At 36.7% G+C, this 20,250-nt stretch overlaps 1 protein-coding gene across 1 annotated transcript; it reads right to left on the bottom strand.

The window, feature by feature from the left end:
• Positions 1-273: 273 nt before the first annotated feature.
• Positions 274-14,415, bottom strand: zgc:114200 (Gamma-secretase subunit Aph-1b-like). The gene is made up of 7 exons (XM_053645806.1): positions 13,848-14,415; positions 12,369-12,539; positions 9,742-9,815; positions 9,495-9,617; positions 8,212-8,339; positions 3,195-3,318; positions 274-2,442 (listed from the first exon to the last, which is right to left on the bottom strand). The coding sequence occupies exons 1-7, from the start codon at positions 13,958-13,960 to the stop codon at positions 2,414-2,416; spliced, it is 762 nt and encodes a 253-aa protein (XP_053501781.1). The 5' UTR covers positions 13,961-14,415; the 3' UTR covers positions 274-2,413.
• Positions 14,416-20,250: the final 5,835 nt, after the last annotated feature.

Raw genomic sequence — 20,250 nt, 5'->3', positions numbered from 1 at the left:
GTATCTTTATAAAAGGTACACTTTTTCATGTTTAAAGGTGAAAGATACATAATGTACAAAAGATCAAATTGTATAAATCTTCTAGTGTGGCTAGTTTTTAACCATGTTTTTTTGAGTTACAGTGATACTACCTGTACCTGGTAAGATCACTGCAACTAAAAAAAAAAACAAGGTTAAAAAAAGTTCATTTACAAGGTTCAAACAAGGTCGCTTATCATGGTAGTCTTAAAAACAAGTAGATAACGGAGTGAAATAAACCACAACAGAAACACATTCTTCTGCAGAATTTGGTGCATACTGAAGGTGGCTTTTTATTTAGGACAGAGAAATGCCCAGAGAGATGATATGTTCTAGGTAGCTATTAAAATCCACCCGTGTCTCAGAAAGATGAAGCTGCCTTGGACTAGTCCAGAACATCAGGTTGCTTGTTCTTAATCACACAGTGAGTCCTGAGACGAAGGCTGTACTGTTGTATGATGCAGTACCAGTTAGCCAGGTACAAAATGATTGTGCCAAAACAAATCAAATCACTAACATCCACACAGGCCAATAACGTACCTTAATGAATGATTCTACTTTAAACGTTTAAAAAAACAAAACAAAAAACAAACCTTTACATGGCACAGATTTACATTTCAACCATGACAGATGTGATTATGGACATGTGTTATCAGTGTGCTGGTCTGGAAACTGTTCTTTGAGCGGCAAGTCAAAACCAGCAGAAAGTCAAACAGTTTTAAACAAATAATCTCACAAAGAGCAAAGCAGCATTATGTTGGTTAAATAACCATATGGATGTGAAGAAAAAAATAAAAAAGAAAGGAAAAAAAAAGAGAAAAAGCACTTGTTCATCCATGACAGAATGAAAACACAATTAAAGAATGTCTCCTGAAATAACACAAGCCAGCACCAGTGTTTGAAGCCGTAGAACCAAACGCTAGAAAGAGCTGCTATATTGCTTGTCGTCTACAGGAACATGTTTGTACCCAGTTACACAAGATAAAAGTTTTGAGAGATCTTAAAAAGGAAGCCCTCAAGTCTGTTCGAAGAGAAACCGGGGGAAAAATGAAGAGGATGCAGGTGAATCTGTTGCTACATTAAGGAGGACCTGTGATCCTGAATTCTACTGACCAGTGATCTAGCAGAACTTGTTAATCAAACTCCCAAAAGTTAAGGACCATGTAGAGGCAGTTTTCGATGAATTGATGGAAGAGAATGTAAAATTACAAAGCTAATTCTGCATAATTAGTAAATATATACACAGTAGATGATTTAACATATCTGCCAGCGGACTGTCTCTGAAGACATACACTGAACATTCACATTGCATACTTTTGCCCCAATGTAGAACTCATCAGACGGAGAATTTCTGCCCATGTGGCGTTTGATGAGAGCAAATGCACCAGGCTCTCTGCTCAAACGGCTCACTGAATTAATGAGTGCTAAATGTGTGAAATGGAAATCAGTGAACTGCTGATCCGCTGTGGTTGGTGTGTGCTGTGTTATTAAGGGGGCACATTTAGCAGCTAAAACGTCTCGGCAAGTCCCTGGGATCAGACTGTGTCAGACCGATGGCTTTGGTTCGGCTTTAAAGTCTGGATTCATTAGCGTTCTACAAACCAGGTGGGAGCTTTCACGGCCAGGTTTCTGATTGGTACATTACCACCATACAGTCAAGCATGGCTAAACGTGTTTAGTTTAGCGCAGTACAAATGCAAAACACATTAAAAGTGGTGTGACGAGGAAAGAAATCATGTTATTAGGCATAGGAATAACTTTGTAAATTACACATTGAAAAAGAGTGCTGAACCTTCTGTCTCTTCATCATAAGTGGCTCGACACAACATTAGAGTCATTTTATTCAGGTTCAGTGTTCACAGTTTGCCTTTTGTAGAGATGTGAACTATTCCCAGTCCAGTTTTACAGTTTAAAGGGGACAAATCCAGACTGTAAGGAAGACACAGTCTGGCCCCAGGCCATCTCTCCTACCCTTCATAAAAATAAAAAAGAAATTGTCCTCTGAAGGCTTACTTTTAATATTTACATTACACTTTCACCACAGATAATAACAAAAGTAACACAAAAAAATTATTTGTGATTTAACAAAAAGAACACTGCGTTATATGTAAAATACTACTCTGAAATGCTTACTTGCGATCAAAGAAATTCATTAAAAGCATGGATTCTGATGTGTGTAAAGATGTCAAGCTATTTACAATGAGCATGATCTGAGAGTCCTATAACCTGTAAGGCAGCCCTGTTGGTGGGGGTTCGAGTTCAACCCAAGGGCCATCATCAGAACAGACGACCGCTGCTACTGTTCTTGCTCCAGCTGTTTCTGTTACTTCGAGCAGTGAATGCAGCCTTCCAACAAACTGCCTGTGTCTCACTGTGAGGTCAGGACTCGACTGCCTTATGAAGACGCTGCCTCGGTTCTCTTACCTGTGGACAGAGCCATGCACTTGGTCTGTTTAAACTGGATTTGTGTTCAGAGACAGAGACACAGGCTCGATCATTATAACAAAACTCTCACAAACAAGAAAATACAGGTTAGAAAGTCATGAGGGTATGTTAAGGTTAAGCGTATTCTATTACAGATTACATTGGATGATAAACTCAAAATTCACAAACTCTGGAAGATAGCCTCAATGTCAGGATGTCCAGGACAAGGACAGCTTCTAATATCTGTTTCACTGGTTAATTTGACTAATAGCAATAGTAAAGAGACAGTTTTAAAGGTGCTGTGCAAGTGATCAAGAGGGTGAGGGTGTACAAGTGAGTCCTAAAGACTTCCCAGAGCTTGTTACTTTTCTGTGCTTTCATGATGGCTCGCAATTCAATGATATGCTGTGCTAATAATTATACCAAAACAAAGAATGTGATCATTTCATCATCTGAATATATTCTCCAGCAGTATTAATCAGTATTTAAAAATAAATTGCCTCAGAAAAGAAAAAGAAAAAAAAAATGTACCAACAGTGGAAATAAGCATACCTGTACAATTCATGCTCATAATATTTCTGACCTGAACTTACAGGAAAGGAACAACAGACAGTCAGATCGATAAATGTTTGTCATGTTAAGTAATTTAGGTTAAAATGAGGTTCTAAACCTAAACAGTCACATTATGTTACTTAAATGCAATTCAACTAAACTATGACTGAAGGTCTGAAAAAAAAGAGAACAGATCTTACGTGTGCAGAGCTGGGAGAGGTTGTTCAGAGACCCTCCTGAAGATAAGAACGCCCACACAGCCATGCCTGCCGTTACAACGTACACAGGAGGCAGACTGCCTTCATACAGCGGGTTCAGCAGAGACTGTGGGTGTATATGTGGAGGAGACAAGGGGGGGGAACAGAGTAAGAAAGAATCTGAGACAGTAATGTAACACTTCCATTTACAGTCATGGCTAACAATGTTTATTAAAGAGCTTAAAATGAAGAAATAATGTTATAGTAGGGTCATTCCATCTCAAGTGGTCCAATAAATGGACCATAAGTGGTCCAAGTGGTCCATTTTCCCCCCTCAAGTGATTAACTCTATATATTGGCATTGGTTGTTTTTTTTTTACATGGCACACAATAAATTTTGGTTATACAGCGGTTTACAGAAACCTCCATATCTCTGCTCAGGATGGTCCTAGCTTCTTGGAACAAAGGCTGCTCTCTAGAGTACATTACAAGGTACATGGAAATATATAAACATTTTGCACAATCATGCTCCATAGACATACAACTTAAGTGCAACTGTTACGCTCAAGATTGATCACAGTTCCAGTTTTAGGGTCAATTTATAATGGGAAGGGTTTGAGTCTCAGTCTTAAGTTTTTTAGGGGGTATCTTGGTAAGTATAGTGTGCATGCAGAACTTTTCAGGTTTGAGACTTCTCTCTCTCTCTCTTTTTTAATGAGGACGAGAAAGTGCAATTTTTTTTAAAGATTTCGATCACTTTTGGGACGAATATCTCTGGTGGGGGGCCAGATACGCACCTGAAATTTTAACAGAAATAAGCCCTCGATAGCAGCATTCTGCTGTAAAAAACTGTGAGTTTGAGACTGGAGGTAAACTATGCAGGACAGTGGACCTCGAGGGCCAGATTTGAAGAAGCAACCTGATGCATCATGTTGGTATGTGTGAATAGATTTTATTCCAAATATGGAAGTACAGTGTTCAGTTCCGTGTTTTACAAATGAACAGTCTGTAAGTAACTACAGCTCAGAAGTTACTTACTGCTTTTATCACAGGAGAAAAAACACCACAGCTCTGTTTATGACACTGTTCATTTTACACAGTCATGGTCATGACTACATTCCCTCTGTGTCACTGGGATCCATACTCATTAATAATAAAAGGTAATATACTTTCATTCATCTTGATAATCATGGTCTGATTCGAGGCAATCCTATCTGTTTTTTTATATCAGCACATCATGTACATTCCTAGCCATCACCATTTATTTATATTGCTAAACATAAACAAAAGCACAGAAACCATATGGGTAGAAAGATTGAATCCAAAATGATTTGGGACTCTCCCTTCTCACTACGATTATGCAATAAGTACAGACATGCAAACATCTGATAGGAGGAGAAAAACAGAGGTGGTCATGTTAACTGGGCTGTATGAAGCAATAAACATGCTCTGCTGAGGGCTACACAGAAATCTAGTGGGTTAATTACAGGTCTTCGGTTTAAATGACTGTTAGAGGCCATTTTTCTTAAAACACCTTAGTTTTATCCTATTTACAAGATAGAGCCTTTTTTGCTAGCAAATTGGTGTAAATTGCACATAAATTAATAAAACACACACAGGCACTTGTATGATGGATGCTCCACACAATCTAAGGTTTATAATCACGTCAATGAATAAAAATGTGTTTTCCGGTTTCTTGGTTACATGACAAGCTGCAGTTTTTGCTCTTGTTAATTTCTTAATAGCTGTTATAACGTGATAAAAGTGATAATAGGAACTCGTCTCATGGACACTCCTTAACATTAAATACAACTATAAATGGTTAAAAGCATGTGTCATTCATTAACAAATTTTTTTTAATTAATTGTTGAGAAATTGCTGCAGTACAAGAGGAATAAAACACTTCAGGATGTGCTGTTATTGGAAATTAAAGAACTTCAAGGTGGTAACACTGTTTTATTCTTTATTTAATTTCACTTTTATTCAGCAGTCATAGTTGTATTTATGTATCAAAACTGCCTAAAGTACAGCACTGATAAATTAAGAAATTAAATAAAGCAAAGCAGCAACAGTGTATTGGTATTTATTACAAATCCTCTGTGTTTATTTGAGATCCACTTTCAATACCCAGTGATTACCATTCATGTAGAATAATTATTTTTTCATAGGCATAACAATAGCTTTTGCAAATGTTTTTTTTTTAACCCCAAACTGAAATAAAAGCAGCAAAACCATTATAAAAATGTTTTTTTGTTGTTTTTTTTTAAATCAACTGACCACTATGTCTGCACTAAGAGAGAAAAACAAGCAGCAATTAGAAATCATGCAAAAATAGCTCTTCAACTAGACAGGATGATTGAAGAGCTGCTTGTGTTTTTTTCATGATTCCTAATTGCTTATATCTTTAATCTAGTCAGACAGTACTCGATGGCGCCTTACTTATCAACACATCATACAAACTCCTAATCATCTCTATTTATTTATGTAGCTAAAGATATTCAAACCCACCGCAGCCATAGGCACAGCAAGAGGGACATCATACGATTTCAGAAAGCATCTAAGTGCTTTGGGAGTGGGACGGAAGGCCATGTTGTCCATATGACTATATGAGGAAATAAACATAGATAGAAATCTAGCAAGAATCAGTTGACTGTCAGCGACTGTGTCACACATCTGTTTTTTTGCACATTTTTATTTACAGTGCATTCCAGAAATGTCGGCATCCTCCATGATGATTAGCTAAAATTCATACATAAAAGCATACAGGAATGTTTATATAGTTTTAGGTAAACATGCTTTTTTTCCCCCCAAACATATTTTAAACTGATCTTTTTTTTTTTTTTAAATGCAAAATAATGGTTTAAAATTATTGGCACTCATACATTGTATCACCTGCCCTGAAGAGAATGAACAAGAGTCATCCAATAATGTCTAACAATGATACTCTAGAGGATCTCGATCCTCCACGCAAAACATTTTGAGCTCCTTAGGTTTGTGTTTATGGACATGATATGGTTCAAATGCAAAAACTGAGCCGGCCATTGAAAAACAATGATTTTATTTTTTTAACCATCTTGTTGAAAGGCTGAAATGTCCTAGTAATTAGCAGAATTCATGATGCAGTTAATCTTCAGAAGAACCCCTGAACCATCAGCTACACTGTAAAACCGGATAAGTTCATTTAACTCAAAAAATGAGGAAACTAAACTAATTAGAAACTAATAACCTCAAAATATTTAAGTTGATAAATCAATTTATTTATAAGCCAAATATACTTCAGTTTTTGTTATATTTACGTGTATTTGGCTTAAACAATTTGATTTATCAACTTAAAAATTTTGAGGTAATTAGTTTCCTCAAATTTTTTGAGTTAAATGAACTATCCGGTTTTATAGTGTATAAAACAGCCCCAAAGCATCTGATCTCTGTATTCAGTCTCATCTGACTGCAACACTTGTTGCCAATTGTAGTTCTAATGATGTTTGCTGCAGTTTAAGAGCTGTATTTTTTGTTTAGATGTTCCCAGGATGGTCTTCCTTTTTGGAACACTTCGGAACAGCTTTTTCTGATGAATGTGGTGTTTTAAAATTAAGCAAAAATGAATCGTTTCTCCTATTGTTTAAGTGGAAAAATTGAATTATTGTGTGTGATGTTTATTTCTCTACCATATCATGAAAAATGCCAATAACTCGTGAGGACTCTGTAGTTATATAGCTGTACTCGGCTTTTGATACCATGTCTACCATGGTTCAAGCTAACTGATGTCAGCAATAGGAGGGGGAATCTCTGTGATCTGATTCAACATGATTCATGCAAACACAATGCATTTATAAATCAATTCTTGATTTACCATATTTATTTATTTCCCCCTGTATGACAACTTCCTGTGCTTATCATTTCAACAATCATGAAAACTTCAAGGTTAAATAGGGTTGTATGTATATGTTTGCTTCTTAGTTTGCAATTTAATGCCATGCCACCATGGCTATTTTCATGGTGAGAAACAAGTTAAAATGTAGCAAAAAATGGAAAATTTACAAATCCTTTTTAAAGTTTATCTTCATTTTTTTAAAATCTAAAACTAAATCTGGCCTCATTTCATATGAAAGGAATAAAAAAAATAATAAAAAAAAAAAGAGTCCTAGAGGCGTTGAAACCATCACAGACCATTAAAATATGCTGTATTTATATCATTTCAGAAATTCATGATACTTTTCTCACAGCATTAAGTGTATCGGAAGTTACTGACTGGATGATGACAACCATTTGTTGCCCTCTTGTTGGTAATACTTTGGTAATTTAATATGGAAATTATGGTTTTGAACTTATATTTTTTGGTAATGTTGCTCTATTAATATCATATCAATATCATATCTTTTTGCCAAGCCCTGGCTTTTTAAAGAAAAATATATATAAAAAAACTTGAGAAGTCAGTAGAAGTAGAAGTCAGATGATGACATTTTGTTCAAGACAGATTTGCAAAGAATCAATCGTTTCCACATCCTGAGACAGTTACATTAGGTCTAAGGAACAAAGAACTCCGGCTGAAGCTATAAAGCATTTAGACATTGTTAGATGAGGGAAGAGCAGTAACTTGAGCTGGCTGTGTGAAAGTTGAGCAGCATCTCCCTCCAGTGGCTGCTGAGTTGCTCTGATGCTACTTAAGTCTAAGCACACGCCCATATCCCTATTACACTTCAGCTGTTAAAATAACCTTCAGTAACTGCAAATGCATATACCTGGGGTTAAGCGTGGTGTAAGAAAACAGCAACATATACAGTCGTGTGTGTCAAATAAACTGCACCTAATGATGAGAGCTTTAAAAAAAAAAGACGGAAGCAAATGACTCGGCTCAAACTCTTTTCTCTCTTAAAAAGAATCCCAGACTACTCTAGATTTATTTCAGACTGTGTCTACTTTTTCATTACTGTGCAGCACACTCAAAGCAGGCAGGAGAGGGCATGCACTCGACTAGCACAGGACCCGAGGCTGGGTGTCATGTGACAGCTTGGCTGCTTACCAGACTGGAGACCAGCAGATGGAGACACACCACCACAACGATGACCCACCAGCGGCTCTTCTCGCAGCCCTCGAAGAACACCACACCCCAGAACGTGTGTAGCAATGTCATGGCCAGAGTCATCAGAGCTGTAAAAAGTCCACAGGTCATAATACCAACAACTTTAACACCAACAACTCACACCTTCATTACAAACACACTCGCAAACGAATGACAAACTATGAAGCAGAGATACAGGTTCTACTGAGCTGCCAAAGACATAGTGACATAAGGCATACAGATAAATCTATACAATTACTTGAAACTTCCACTCCCTTACTAACATTTAATACTGACTACAGTGTTTAATGAAATTCATTGTACTTACTTCCTGATATAAATCAAGTCCTGTTTAAGAGTATTATCCACTGTAATAATCACTGTATCATCAGTATGAACATTTTACATTTATGCCTTGCAAAAAGTTTACCTTTCCAAAACAGTTTATCTAAAGTTTATGAATTTTCAACATAGCTTTAAAATATTGTACGTGAAGTTTACAAATTCACGTAAACTTTACATAAATTTTATAAAGTTGCACAATAGTGTACATACATTTTACGTTTCCAAAATACACTCTATGACCAAAAGTTTCTGGACATCTGTCCATCACACCCATATCTGGGTCTTCCCCAAACTGTTGCCATGAACTTGGAAGCACACACTTGTATAGACTGTCTTTGTATGCTGTAGCATTAAAATTTCCCTTCACTGGAACCAAGAGGCCCAAAGCTGTTTCATTATGACAGTGTTCCTGTGAAGACATGGTTTGCTAAGGTTGGAGTAGCTCATGTGTTCTGCACAGAGCCCTGACCTCAACCTCGCCGAACACCTTTTGGAATGAACTGGAACACTGACTGCACACTAGGTCTCCTCAACCGACATCAGTGCCTGACCTCAATAATGCTCTTGTGGCTGAATGAGCACAAATCCCCACAGCCACACTCCAAAATCTAGTGGAAAGCCTTCCCAGAAGAGTGGAGATTATTATAACTGCAAAGGGGGAATAAATATGGAATGGGATGTGGAACATCCTGGAACAAGGCTGCGAGTCAAATTCCCCGTACGTGTACCTCCACATATTTTTGGCCATATAATGTAGGGTTAGGGTTAGGGTTATTTCATCAGGGTCAGGAGAAAGGAGTCTGCTTTATTTGAGGTGGCCTTTCACTGAGTGAAGCCTACATTCTGGTGATGTGATAAAAACTAAAGAAAAAGAGAAAAAATAATATGTGTAGGCTAACCCGAGGTGATGAAATAGTACTGAGAGTCTCCGAAGATACCCACAGTACCTGGGCCCAGAGAGTCAGATAGGATGTTGATCATGGAGAATGCCCCGCTCATTATCCCAAAGCCAAGGCCTGCCACTGTAAACACAGACACACACACACACACAATATCATTAGAACATCTATCATTCAGTGAACTCTCATAATACAAACACAAGTGAGATGTGTTTCATTTATCTTCATAAATCTTAGTATATCTTACCATAAGCCATTTGCTGGACGGAAATGGGTGCAGTTTCTTCATCGCTAATAGCTACCAGGCCTTCAGTAGCCTTCCTAAAGGTGTGACACACACACACACACACACACACACAAACTGAAATTCTTCTGAAATAATGTACTCCCTACTTCACTTCTGACTCCCTCTCAGGGAAAATCCCTGCAAGCCCACAGTCAGACCTGCTGCGGATCTCAGGTTTGTTTTTGTTGGAAGTGTAACTGACCATTTGCCCTCCTCCTTTTGTTCCAGCTTCAATGGTCTGTATTCAAAGAATCCAACTTGCTCCCGCTTACACATGTTTATAATATATTCTGAAACTGAGGTGTAAAGCTCCTAACCTCCCTGTTCAATATTCCAATATGTCTGTTCTGAAGTCACACATTGCCTTCTACTACTCCTACTACTCCTCCTCCTACTACTCCTCCTCCTCCTCCTCCTCCTCGGTGGCTTAGTGGTTAGCACATTTACCTCACACCTCCAGGGATGGGGGTTTGATTCCCGCCTACACCCCGAGTATGGAGTTTGCATGTTCTCCCTCATGTTTTGGTGGTTTCCTCTGGGTACTCCACTTTCCTCCCCCCATGCAAAGACATGCATTGTAGGCTGATTGGCATTTCCAAATTATACATAGTGTGTGATTGTGTGTGCAATTGTGCCCTGCGATAGTTTGCCCCAACCTTGTGCCCCGAGATAGTTTCCAGGCTTCCCCGTGACCCTGTGTAGGATAAACGGTACATGTATGGATACAGGTAAATGGATGGATGGATGTCCTTAATACCTTTCAAATGCATCAAACAAAATATAGTCCAAAATAAAAGTCAAATTGGCAAATGATAATTCAATAATTAACATTAAAGTAATGTTAAAGTAACGTGCCAGTAAAAGGAAGGGAAATAATTCATTCATCTTCAGCAAGCACTTTATACTGATCCAGATCATGACGGATCCGGAGCTTATCCCAGGAATGTTGGATATGCGGTAGGAATACAATCTGGACAGGGCGCTAGTTAACTTCAGTTCACCATGCGCATACATGGAAGATGGATTAGGTTATTACTATATGATCTTAAGGAACAATTTGGAGCATATTTTATCAGGCATTCAGAGATGTAGCAGGTAGCAGACTAACTGTAAATCTGAGTTACAGCTTCTCTGAAAAATGTTTTATATACATACATACATACACACACACACACACATACATATATACATATACATATATATGTGTGTGTGTATATATATATATATATATATATATATATATATATAGGACATACTCCACTTTATAGCATTAGGCAAGCATTAAGAAGCATAAAAGAGGAAGTGGAAGAAACGCTGAAAGCAAATCACATGCAACATTAAACTGATTCACGCTGATGGTAAAAAGCCTGAAAGCTACATGTGAGGACATCTTACTGGAGTTTAGCTAACTGTGCTGCTACTCACTAAACTAAAGTCAATGGTGTTAAACCATGGCACCTCTGATGCTTTACCCAGTATGCCAGCTTTACATGAACCTTTGACACAGTCATAAAACGCTGATGACTGGCCAACTCATCATCTCATTCCCTATTTGATCATTAACGAAAACTCCCTTTAGACATTTTGCTTCCTCAGCTGGAATGTTGACAGCATGAGAACGACGTACATGAGTGATGTTCATTCTAGGCCCGTTTCCCACATGTATGAACAGCTCAGGCTGGATTAGAGCAGGGAAGAAGCATTAGTAGTGTTTCTACTCAAGACCTCAAAACCTGGGAGTTTATCAGAATTCCTTTACCAGGATTGTTCAGGCTTTCCTCCAAAAAAAATAAAAAGAAAAAAAGAAAGCAAAAGCAAGGGTGACCAAACATTGATGTGGAACCCTTACGTTTTCAATTTTTCCTTTTTATTTCCTACTATTGTTACCATTTCATCTCATTACTATAGCATTTTTATTTATTTATTGTGCCCTATTTTTTAGACTTTTGTTATTTTTATTCTATTATTCCTAGGCATATACAGCACTTTGGGCAACTATTGTTATTGTAAATGTGCTTCCTAAATAAATCTTACTTACTAACAAACTTATTTACTTTCATTATTACTTGTAACCTCTAAGCACGCTTTTACAGGGATGCAGTAATTCATATTTGCCATGAAAATCCTGTTATACAGAATGCAACGATGAACAGATTCCACACACAATAAATTGAATGGAATTTACATTTCAAAACAGTTTGCTGAACATGTGCGCTTTCTGTCTATTTAGGCTGCATTTTTGGATTCTGTTGCTGATTGGCTCAAAGAGATCAGACTGTACCATACGACTAACAAAGAATTCTGTCTTTGGAATAAATGGCCAACAGCCCCTTTAGTTCTGAATGGCTCCCACTTTCACACATTTTTCTTCTTTATTGACATTAGGCTTTTCCTCCTGTTCTACATCCGCTTCTGTTCACATATTCACTAGTTCCACTATTGCTGTGTCAGTCTACTCAGGATTTCCATTCAGTTTATGCTTACCTTGTATTCCCATATAATTAATACGATGCGTGAATGGGATTTTAGTAATGTGCTCACATACTACTGAATATGCACGCTGCATGCTGAGGAGAAAGAGCTCTTACCTAAGCAGTCTGTAGTAGGTGAATCGGAAAACTTCCTGAATGAGGACTGAGAACACGACCCCGAATACCAGCAGACCCTTCTGTAGCTTGGCATCATCTGCATTGCTCGCCTTCACAGCAATGAACCAAACCAGAGAGGATAACAGGAGGGACAGGAGCCAGAAGAAAGCACTGAAACACACACACACGTCACACACAAAGCTTTATCTGTCTTCATGAACGATGGAATGAGTGTCAAAGACACACACCATGGATTACTCAGGTTACAGTGAGCTACTTAGTAGTTTAGGCAGAAATCAGAGATTATCTATGGTCCTAATGTTAACGTTAGCAACAAATCATAGGGAAAATTATGTTTTTATTTGTGAGTACACATGCACATACAGGGACTTATATTGGCCTGGATATTAGGAACAAGCTCTGAGTGGCTGAGAGAAGGTTCGCTGTCATTATACAGCACAAGAGCGGCCTCTAGAGAATAAAAAAACTATCACTGACAAATTTTTGTTGTGTTATTTGAAGTGGTTTTATATATATATATATTCATTTTGGACGTCTCCGTTTTTATTTGTCATTTGGAGTGTTACTTTTTGGTTCAGCTTGGATATATATATAATTTATTTAAACATTTATTAATAGTTAATTTATGTTAATATTTCTATACTACTTCATTTAAATATAAAAAATAAAGTACATTTTCATGGTACAGTCAGTACTGTTTATTTTTGTAATAAAGTTCAGCAGTATTTTATTTCTAGTGTTATGTTTTCATTCAGTATCAATTTTTAAAAACTATATGCTGACTAACTGGTTATCGGCAGGTACAGTCCAACTTCGGTATCTGTAAAAATCCAGTATCGGTATCACAAATAAAATGATATGTTTGTATATATTGGGACCTGATGAACCTTTAGTCTTTTGTCTTGTTAAATATACACAGTGTGACCAAAAATTACCGATTTAAAGATTGTTTCATTAAATAACTATAGAAGTAGCAATGACGAATATGCCTTTTTTTTCTTTTCTTTTTTTTTTTAGCATTGTTTGGACTAGGGGTCAATTACTGATCAGAGACTAGGTCACAAACATAACTTTTGTAATGTCTAGTCATTGACTGAAGACATCTAGGATGAAGAGTTTAAACAACATACAATCAGTGAACAAAAACTGACTGTAGTGCACATTAACAAAGCCATAATCCCAAACTCATTCAGGTTACTGTTATCTGAGAAGGAAAAGCTGGACCATGCCCTTACATCTAGGTAAGCCTTGGGTTTATAGCTGTACTAATGTAAAAGCACAGAACATGCCTCAGGTTTAAAGCAGAGACTCATTAGTGATTAGTTCCTACATGTGTCTGCTCTTCCACAGCTTACATCAGGGCCACCTGAGGATCTAACAGTGAGCATAAGACAGCTTTAGTGCGTGTGTGTGCGTGTGTGTGTGTGTGTGTGTTAGCTACACCATTATTATACTCACCCCGCGATCAGGATGATGACTCGCAGTGGATCTCTGGCGATGGTGAAAATAAACAGGGCGAAAGCAGGGCCGAATGCTATAAAAGCACAGCCGAAAAACACCGCTACAGTCATTCTAATCAACAAACTTCCAGCTAGCGAGTTAACACTACGAGTCGAGATACGAGGGCTTTATTTTAAACACGTAAAGACGTCAAAAGTCTCGGGTTAAAGTTTTTTTCCACTCCAGGTAAACACCTCGACAGATGATGATAGCTCAACTTCCCTTAAACAGAACAAAGAAAGCACACAAGCACGAAAAATGTCATTTCAGCGGCTGCTATAAACCTCACCAAGGCTACACCAGCAGTGCTGCTAACGGACTGAGGAGTAAACATGCGATTATTCTCTAGTGTTAAGACTATATTTTTATTTGATGTCACTTAAAGCCGATTTCATATCCGCTTTTCTTCTGTGCCATATTCAAACCCTTGAATTCCCCTTTTTTATCGTAGCAAAGCATGCGACTTCCGAAGGCTTTTGTTTGTCCAATTATTTTCTTTGTACTTCCGGGTTTTCCACGTCAGGGCCTCGTTCCAATCACACTAACCTATCACTCGCCCTAGAGTGTGCACTTCACTCCGCTGAAAGTGTTACTCCATTTTTAACGCGAGAGAACATTGGGCTCCGGGAAGAAGAAGAACAAGAAGTAACATGCAGGGTTTGAGGTCTATACTGATAATTAACAAAGTCTTATCTTAATAGTTAACTATCTTAATAATTAAAATAAATAAACAAATAAAACGTTTTTGTTTAAATTTGGAAATGTAATGTACCTCAATTTTCCTTTTCAGCAAAATCAGTCTTAAACAGGACTGCTTATTACTCAGGTATTAAGAATATAATTTTTAGACAGCTCATGTCCACTTACGTGTATACTGCAGTGTAAACACTTGAGCTAGAAGCGCACTGGATTTTGTTAGTGCATGCACTTTGCATACATTTCCTGCTTATGCATATTAATGATGCATACTTGTTTTTTAAGTATGCATACTTGTTTTTTAAGTACGCATACTAGTTTTGCACACTTGTTTTTTAAGTATGCATACTTGTTTTGCACACTTGTTTTTTTAAGTATGCATACTTGTTTTGCACACTTGTTTTCAAAGTATGCATATTTATTGTACACCCATTTTTTTCTGACTTTTTACATATGCATTTTAAATAATAAAGGGAGCTATTATTTTAAGTGACAGTGTAATGTTTCTCTATTTAACAACTGAGTTTAGAGCTCTGTATTCATGCAGACATACCTTACGTGCTTCTTTTAAATAAGTGTAACTTTTTATACATACTTAATTGTGCCCATTTGCCTTTTTTTGGCTTGTTTTTGACTGGCTAATTATTTATGTAGTGAGAATAAAAGAGGTGTTTTCATCCATGCCTATTGCTAAAATAATAAAAGCTATTTTATAAACCATTATCTTACAAAATACAGGATTAAACCTAATGAAGTGTTACTTCACAACTGCATGAATAGAAATCTACTGCCATTAAGATACTCATTGGGGAACAGAAACATAAGAACATCATTGTGATCATCGTGCATGTTCAAAAATAAGACATAAACATTTGGCATTTAATGTCTATGACCATTATTAATAAGGCTGTTTAGGGTGGTAATAAAGTGCACAAGCTCTGATGATGTTATGTCTGATGGGTTTAGTAGTCATTAAACTGGTTTTGCCTGCATTTATATATGAGGTTGGTTGTACAGGGTTGCCAGGTTTGAACGACAACCAGCTGATGTCAATACAATTAACATCAAAAAATACAATTAATATAAAAAAACAGCCCAAATTGAAATTATCCTATAAACTGCTCTTAAATTCAGATCATTATTCCATGTTTGTATGCTAAACTTTGCCGTTATTCCATTATGTCTTTTTACTTGGTTGAGATTTATATAGGTTTGTGGTTAATATTTAAAATTTTGCCAATTTTGGGGAGAGTCCCTAATAAACATGCCTTATGCTTATGCTAAAAATTATTCCATGTTTGTTTTGCAGAATGGTATGATAATTTGGATACAAAGTTTGTATAGTAACTTTTGAAAACGTCGTGTGAGTGAGTGAGTGTGTTACAGGAATGTTTCTGGAACGTTAGTTTGTTGTTACAAAGAATAAAATAAAAAAAATAAAATGTAATTAAATGAAATATGCAACATTTGGTGAATGTTTCTTTGTCAGTTGCCATATAACCATAAAAGAGCACAGTGTTTTCAAATTCCCAATATGTTTCAAGAACAGAACTGACTTTGTTCAAATAGAAAGTTCCCAGAAGATTATGAAATGCTTCCCAAAAATATAACCAAAGGAGAACCAAATGTTATCGTTAGGTAAATGTTCTGTGTTTGTTGAGGAGGTGTGTACTGGGACTGTGGAACAATGATAGTGTCTGATGATGGAATTTAAGAGCAGTGTATAGGATGTTTTACAGATGTTTTAGAATGGTTTTGGGTTTCATTTTATTGATCTTTATACAGCTCTGGCAGCCTTTGATACCAGAGCAGCAAACCTCTTACAGTACATCAATGCAGACAAAACCAGTTTAATGACTAAATCCATCAGGAGGTTGTTAGCTGTGAAAAAATACAGTAAATCATATTTAATAGTCCTGCTATGATGATGTCTGAATTCGGTCCGGCGAGTGCCCTCACTGCTGCTCTGTACAGAACTCTACACACAACAGTCTATACAGTATGTAGTACACAGGCTGATTTAAAACTACGTGGGAAACCCGGCCTCCCTTAAAACTGCATTCAAATGTGGCAGTGAAATGTATCTGTATTAAATGTAGAAATATGTCTACAATATTCATAACTCTTGGTGAAAATCAGTATTTTATCGAATCAAATTACCAAATATTCTCTGCTCCAGGGGCGCTGTATCATGGCTGACCCTGTGCTCTGACCCCAACTTCCTAACATGCTGGGGTATGCGGAGAAAAGAATTTCACTGTGCTGTAATGTGTATGTGACCAATAAAGACTCATTATCTCATTATTATCTCAAATATCTCAGTACATCTGTTTTTTGGCGGACAGCGCAGCCTGCGTTAAAATGTCCTCGGAAGCCCCTGAGACAGGATTGATGGGACCCATAGCTTCTGTGTTATTCTATGGCAGGTTTAAGTACACTGAGTTTTAATGGGAGGAAACATTAATGCTCATCGGACAACAAGCTTTTATTACGTGATTTTTGAATGCGAGTGTGGGTGTCATTGTTTAAGGACAGTGCACTCCTTGCTTGTCCCACCTGCATGCAAGCATGGGTTCTCCATATGAAGATTGAGAGATCTCTCAAAACTGGTATTTTGGAAGTCGTGCCTCTTATGTTTAAACTGTATTTTAATAGAGAGTCCAGAGTAATATCAGTGCTGTGAATCATGACCATGGATGTGCACTTCAGTTTGGAGAACAATGACACATCAGCACTTCATTTTCCAGCTTGCCATGGTTTGCACGTTTTATGTGACTTTGGGGGAAGAGGTAAGAGTCACAGAACTTATCACATCATTGTAACATATTAAATGTAAAGCAGAGATATCTTTAGTATTGCATACTTAATAATGCAGTGTTTAACACACTCGTTTTGAAGTATGCATACTTGTATTTATATTTATCAAGTATCCACACAAAAAAATAAGTATGCATACTAAAATAGCTAGTAGGCACACTTGTTTATTAAGTATGCATACTTAATAAAAATAAAACACTCATAGTATGCATACTATTTTTTCAAGGTGTAACAGGCACGAATAGAACTAACACTACAAAGGTACTCATTTATGTACCAAAACGTGCTGTATATCATTTAAAGTAAGTATAATATTTATTCTTGCTGTTGTACCTTACATAGGCTCGGTCTCAGAAGCATCGTCCACAGCTCACAGAGCGTTTAATGGTTATTGTCCACTTTGTGCGCTTTTGTACTTCATCTCCATATATGGAAGTCTTTAAGTAGGAAGAATACTATCTGTGTTATGCACATTCAACAACATAGTGTTTTGCACATTTATAAGTATGCATGCTTATTTTGCACACATTTTTATGTATGTATTTTTATTTTGCATACTAACATTTTTAGTATGAATCCTTACAGATCTGGTAAAATCATCCAAATTCAGAAATCAACTTCCCTTTAGGTGAAAAGTAAACTGATAGTAAACCACTGCATTATATGCAGTATTACATATATACTTACATTAAAATATATTAAATAGGAAAACTGATTTGGTATACATAAATAAAAAAATAAGTATGCATACTAAAAAAAGTTATGTGAAATAAGTGTGCAAATCATGTATGTATACTTGAAAACAAAGTATAACCCTGCATTATTTAGTATGCAATACTCAGAATATATCTCTGCTATATTTCTTCTTACATTCAATATGTTACGGCAGTGGTTCTCAACCCGGGGGGCGCCCCCAAAAAATGTTTTCAAGAAAAAAAAAACAGACAGGCCATCATTCTGTGTATTTTATTGCTTTTCAAATAGAATATGCATAAATGAAAAACCCTGCATTCCCTCTCCCTCTGTGTTTTCTTTTTGCTGGAGAGAGGCGGAGCTTAGCCTGCCTTTTATCTAGCTGTTAGTGCAGACCAGTGTTGCCAACTTAGTGACTTTTCAGACCCCTTTATCGACTTTTTTTTTTTTTTAACAAAAAGCGCCTAACGACAAATCTAGTGACTTTTTGGACAAACCCTAGCAACTTTCCAAATGTCTCCAGTACGTTCCTTCAAGCGCGAGGTCTTGCTTTCCTGCTGCACTCACACCTCTCTCTGCGTCTGCTCTGTTCAGTGGGAGGCTGAGAGCCGGAGATTTCACAATTTCATGGATAACGAGACGCGCCCTACTTCCCAGTTTACATCATTCTTATGCGAATGTTTTTAGAACGCAAGACGAATGTAATGCAGCATGTGTTACATGTAAAATATTCCATGTTATTACAGCCTAGTTCTCTTGCTCAAAGTAGTTATAGTGTTCAGAAACATTTTTGATCATTCATGTTCCATACCTGTCCATTATATACTTTTATAAAAGTCATGTTATTAAAAAAAATAAAATAAAAAAAAGTTATGAAAAGTAATTTAAAAAGTACAAAAACACAAAAGAAAAAAGAAAATATGTATCCATCTAAAACAGATTATAGATTAAGTTATATATAGATAGATTTTATATAGAATAGATCATTATAGCCTACCTGGGCTCCTCCGATAGGAGGGGGGGCGTGCCACATCATAGGGGAGGTTTGGGGGGGGCTTTAGTTACAAAAGGTTAAGAACTTCTGTGTTAGGGTGAAAAGAGTTAAAATGTTAGAATCAAGCTCTGTGTTGCCAAATGAAAAGCGATTGGTTAAAATGAACCAATCACAGGAAAAGAGACGTATCTTATCCCCACCCCCAAAGTCTCAAAATTCAAAGGGCAAAGCCCTGCATTTATATACAAGGTTGGCTATTCTGCTGTCCAGTCTGCTACACACTCAGTTTTAAGTATGGATACTTATTTTGATATCAACATTTTTAGTATGCATGCTTATTTTGCATACAATTATTTTGTGGGTGTCATTGAGCTCATATATGGAAATCTTCAAGTAGCAACCTAGAAAACACAAAATGGTTCCCGTTCCCTAACGTTAGCAGTTCTTCACTGTTTTTTTTTTGTTTGTTTGTTTGTTTGTTTTTGGAAGCCATTTCATAATGTTCTGGGAACTTTCTATTTTGGTTAAGAAACTCAGCACTGTTCCCAAAATGTCCTGGGAACTTTAAAACACAATATTCTCTTATGACAGCTGACAAGTTTACCAAAGGTTGCTTTTGAGCTTTTTTTTTGTTTTATATTCCTCTGACTATTCAGATTTAAATAGAATGTGCATAAGGTAACTTGACAAGATATTTCAAAAATCCTCCTATGAGCTGTGGCCAGAGATTCGGAGACTGAGAAAACTGTGTGGTATACAAAACCTAACACTTTTAAGATACTCATTTAAGAAACTTAAGTGTATATTTCACTTAAAACAAGTATGTGTACTTAAAAAAACAAGTATGTAAAATAAGTTTGCATACTTTAAAAAAAAAAAAAGACTGCAAAACAAGTCAGCATACTAAAAATAAACGTGCATGAATTTAGGCATGTAGTGCACTTCTATTATAATAGTATCTTAAAACATCATTATGAACGTAGTAAACATTTAACTGGTCATCACAGAAAAAATGTTAATAATCGCACACTGAAACTGTGAGGCACCAACACTACCTGCAGAGTCTGCTATAGTGCTGCCCCGTGGGTAATAATATTATTACTAAATTAAGTACTTACTGTAGTTAGGGTGAGCTCGTTTAAAAACAAAAAAAAATAAAAA

The sequence above is a fragment of the Ictalurus furcatus genome, chromosome 16 (assembly GCF_023375685.1).
Source record: "Ictalurus furcatus strain D&B chromosome 16, Billie_1.0, whole genome shotgun sequence".
Classification (NCBI taxonomy): domain Eukaryota; kingdom Metazoa; phylum Chordata; class Actinopteri; order Siluriformes; family Ictaluridae; genus Ictalurus; species Ictalurus furcatus.
Note: the sequence above shows the minus strand (reverse complement) of the source record. Positions and strands in the feature narration are given on the sequence as shown.

What these genes read in the sequence shown, in the direction of transcription:
- zgc:114200 (XM_053645806.1), bottom strand. Translation starts at nt 13,960, where the DNA reads ATGACTGTAGCGGTGTTTTTCGGCTGTGCTTTTATAGCATTCGGCCCT. An exon ending in ACCTACTACAGACTGCTTAG is followed by an intron (nt 9,816 to 12,368) that starts GTAAGAGCTCTT and finishes TCACACCTTTAG; the next exon opens with GAAGGCTACTGAAGGCCTGG. An exon ending in CGTCCAGCAAATGGCTTATG is followed by an intron (nt 9,618 to 9,741) that starts GTAAGATATACT and finishes CTGTGTTTACAG; the next exon opens with TGGCAGGCCTTGGCTTTGGG.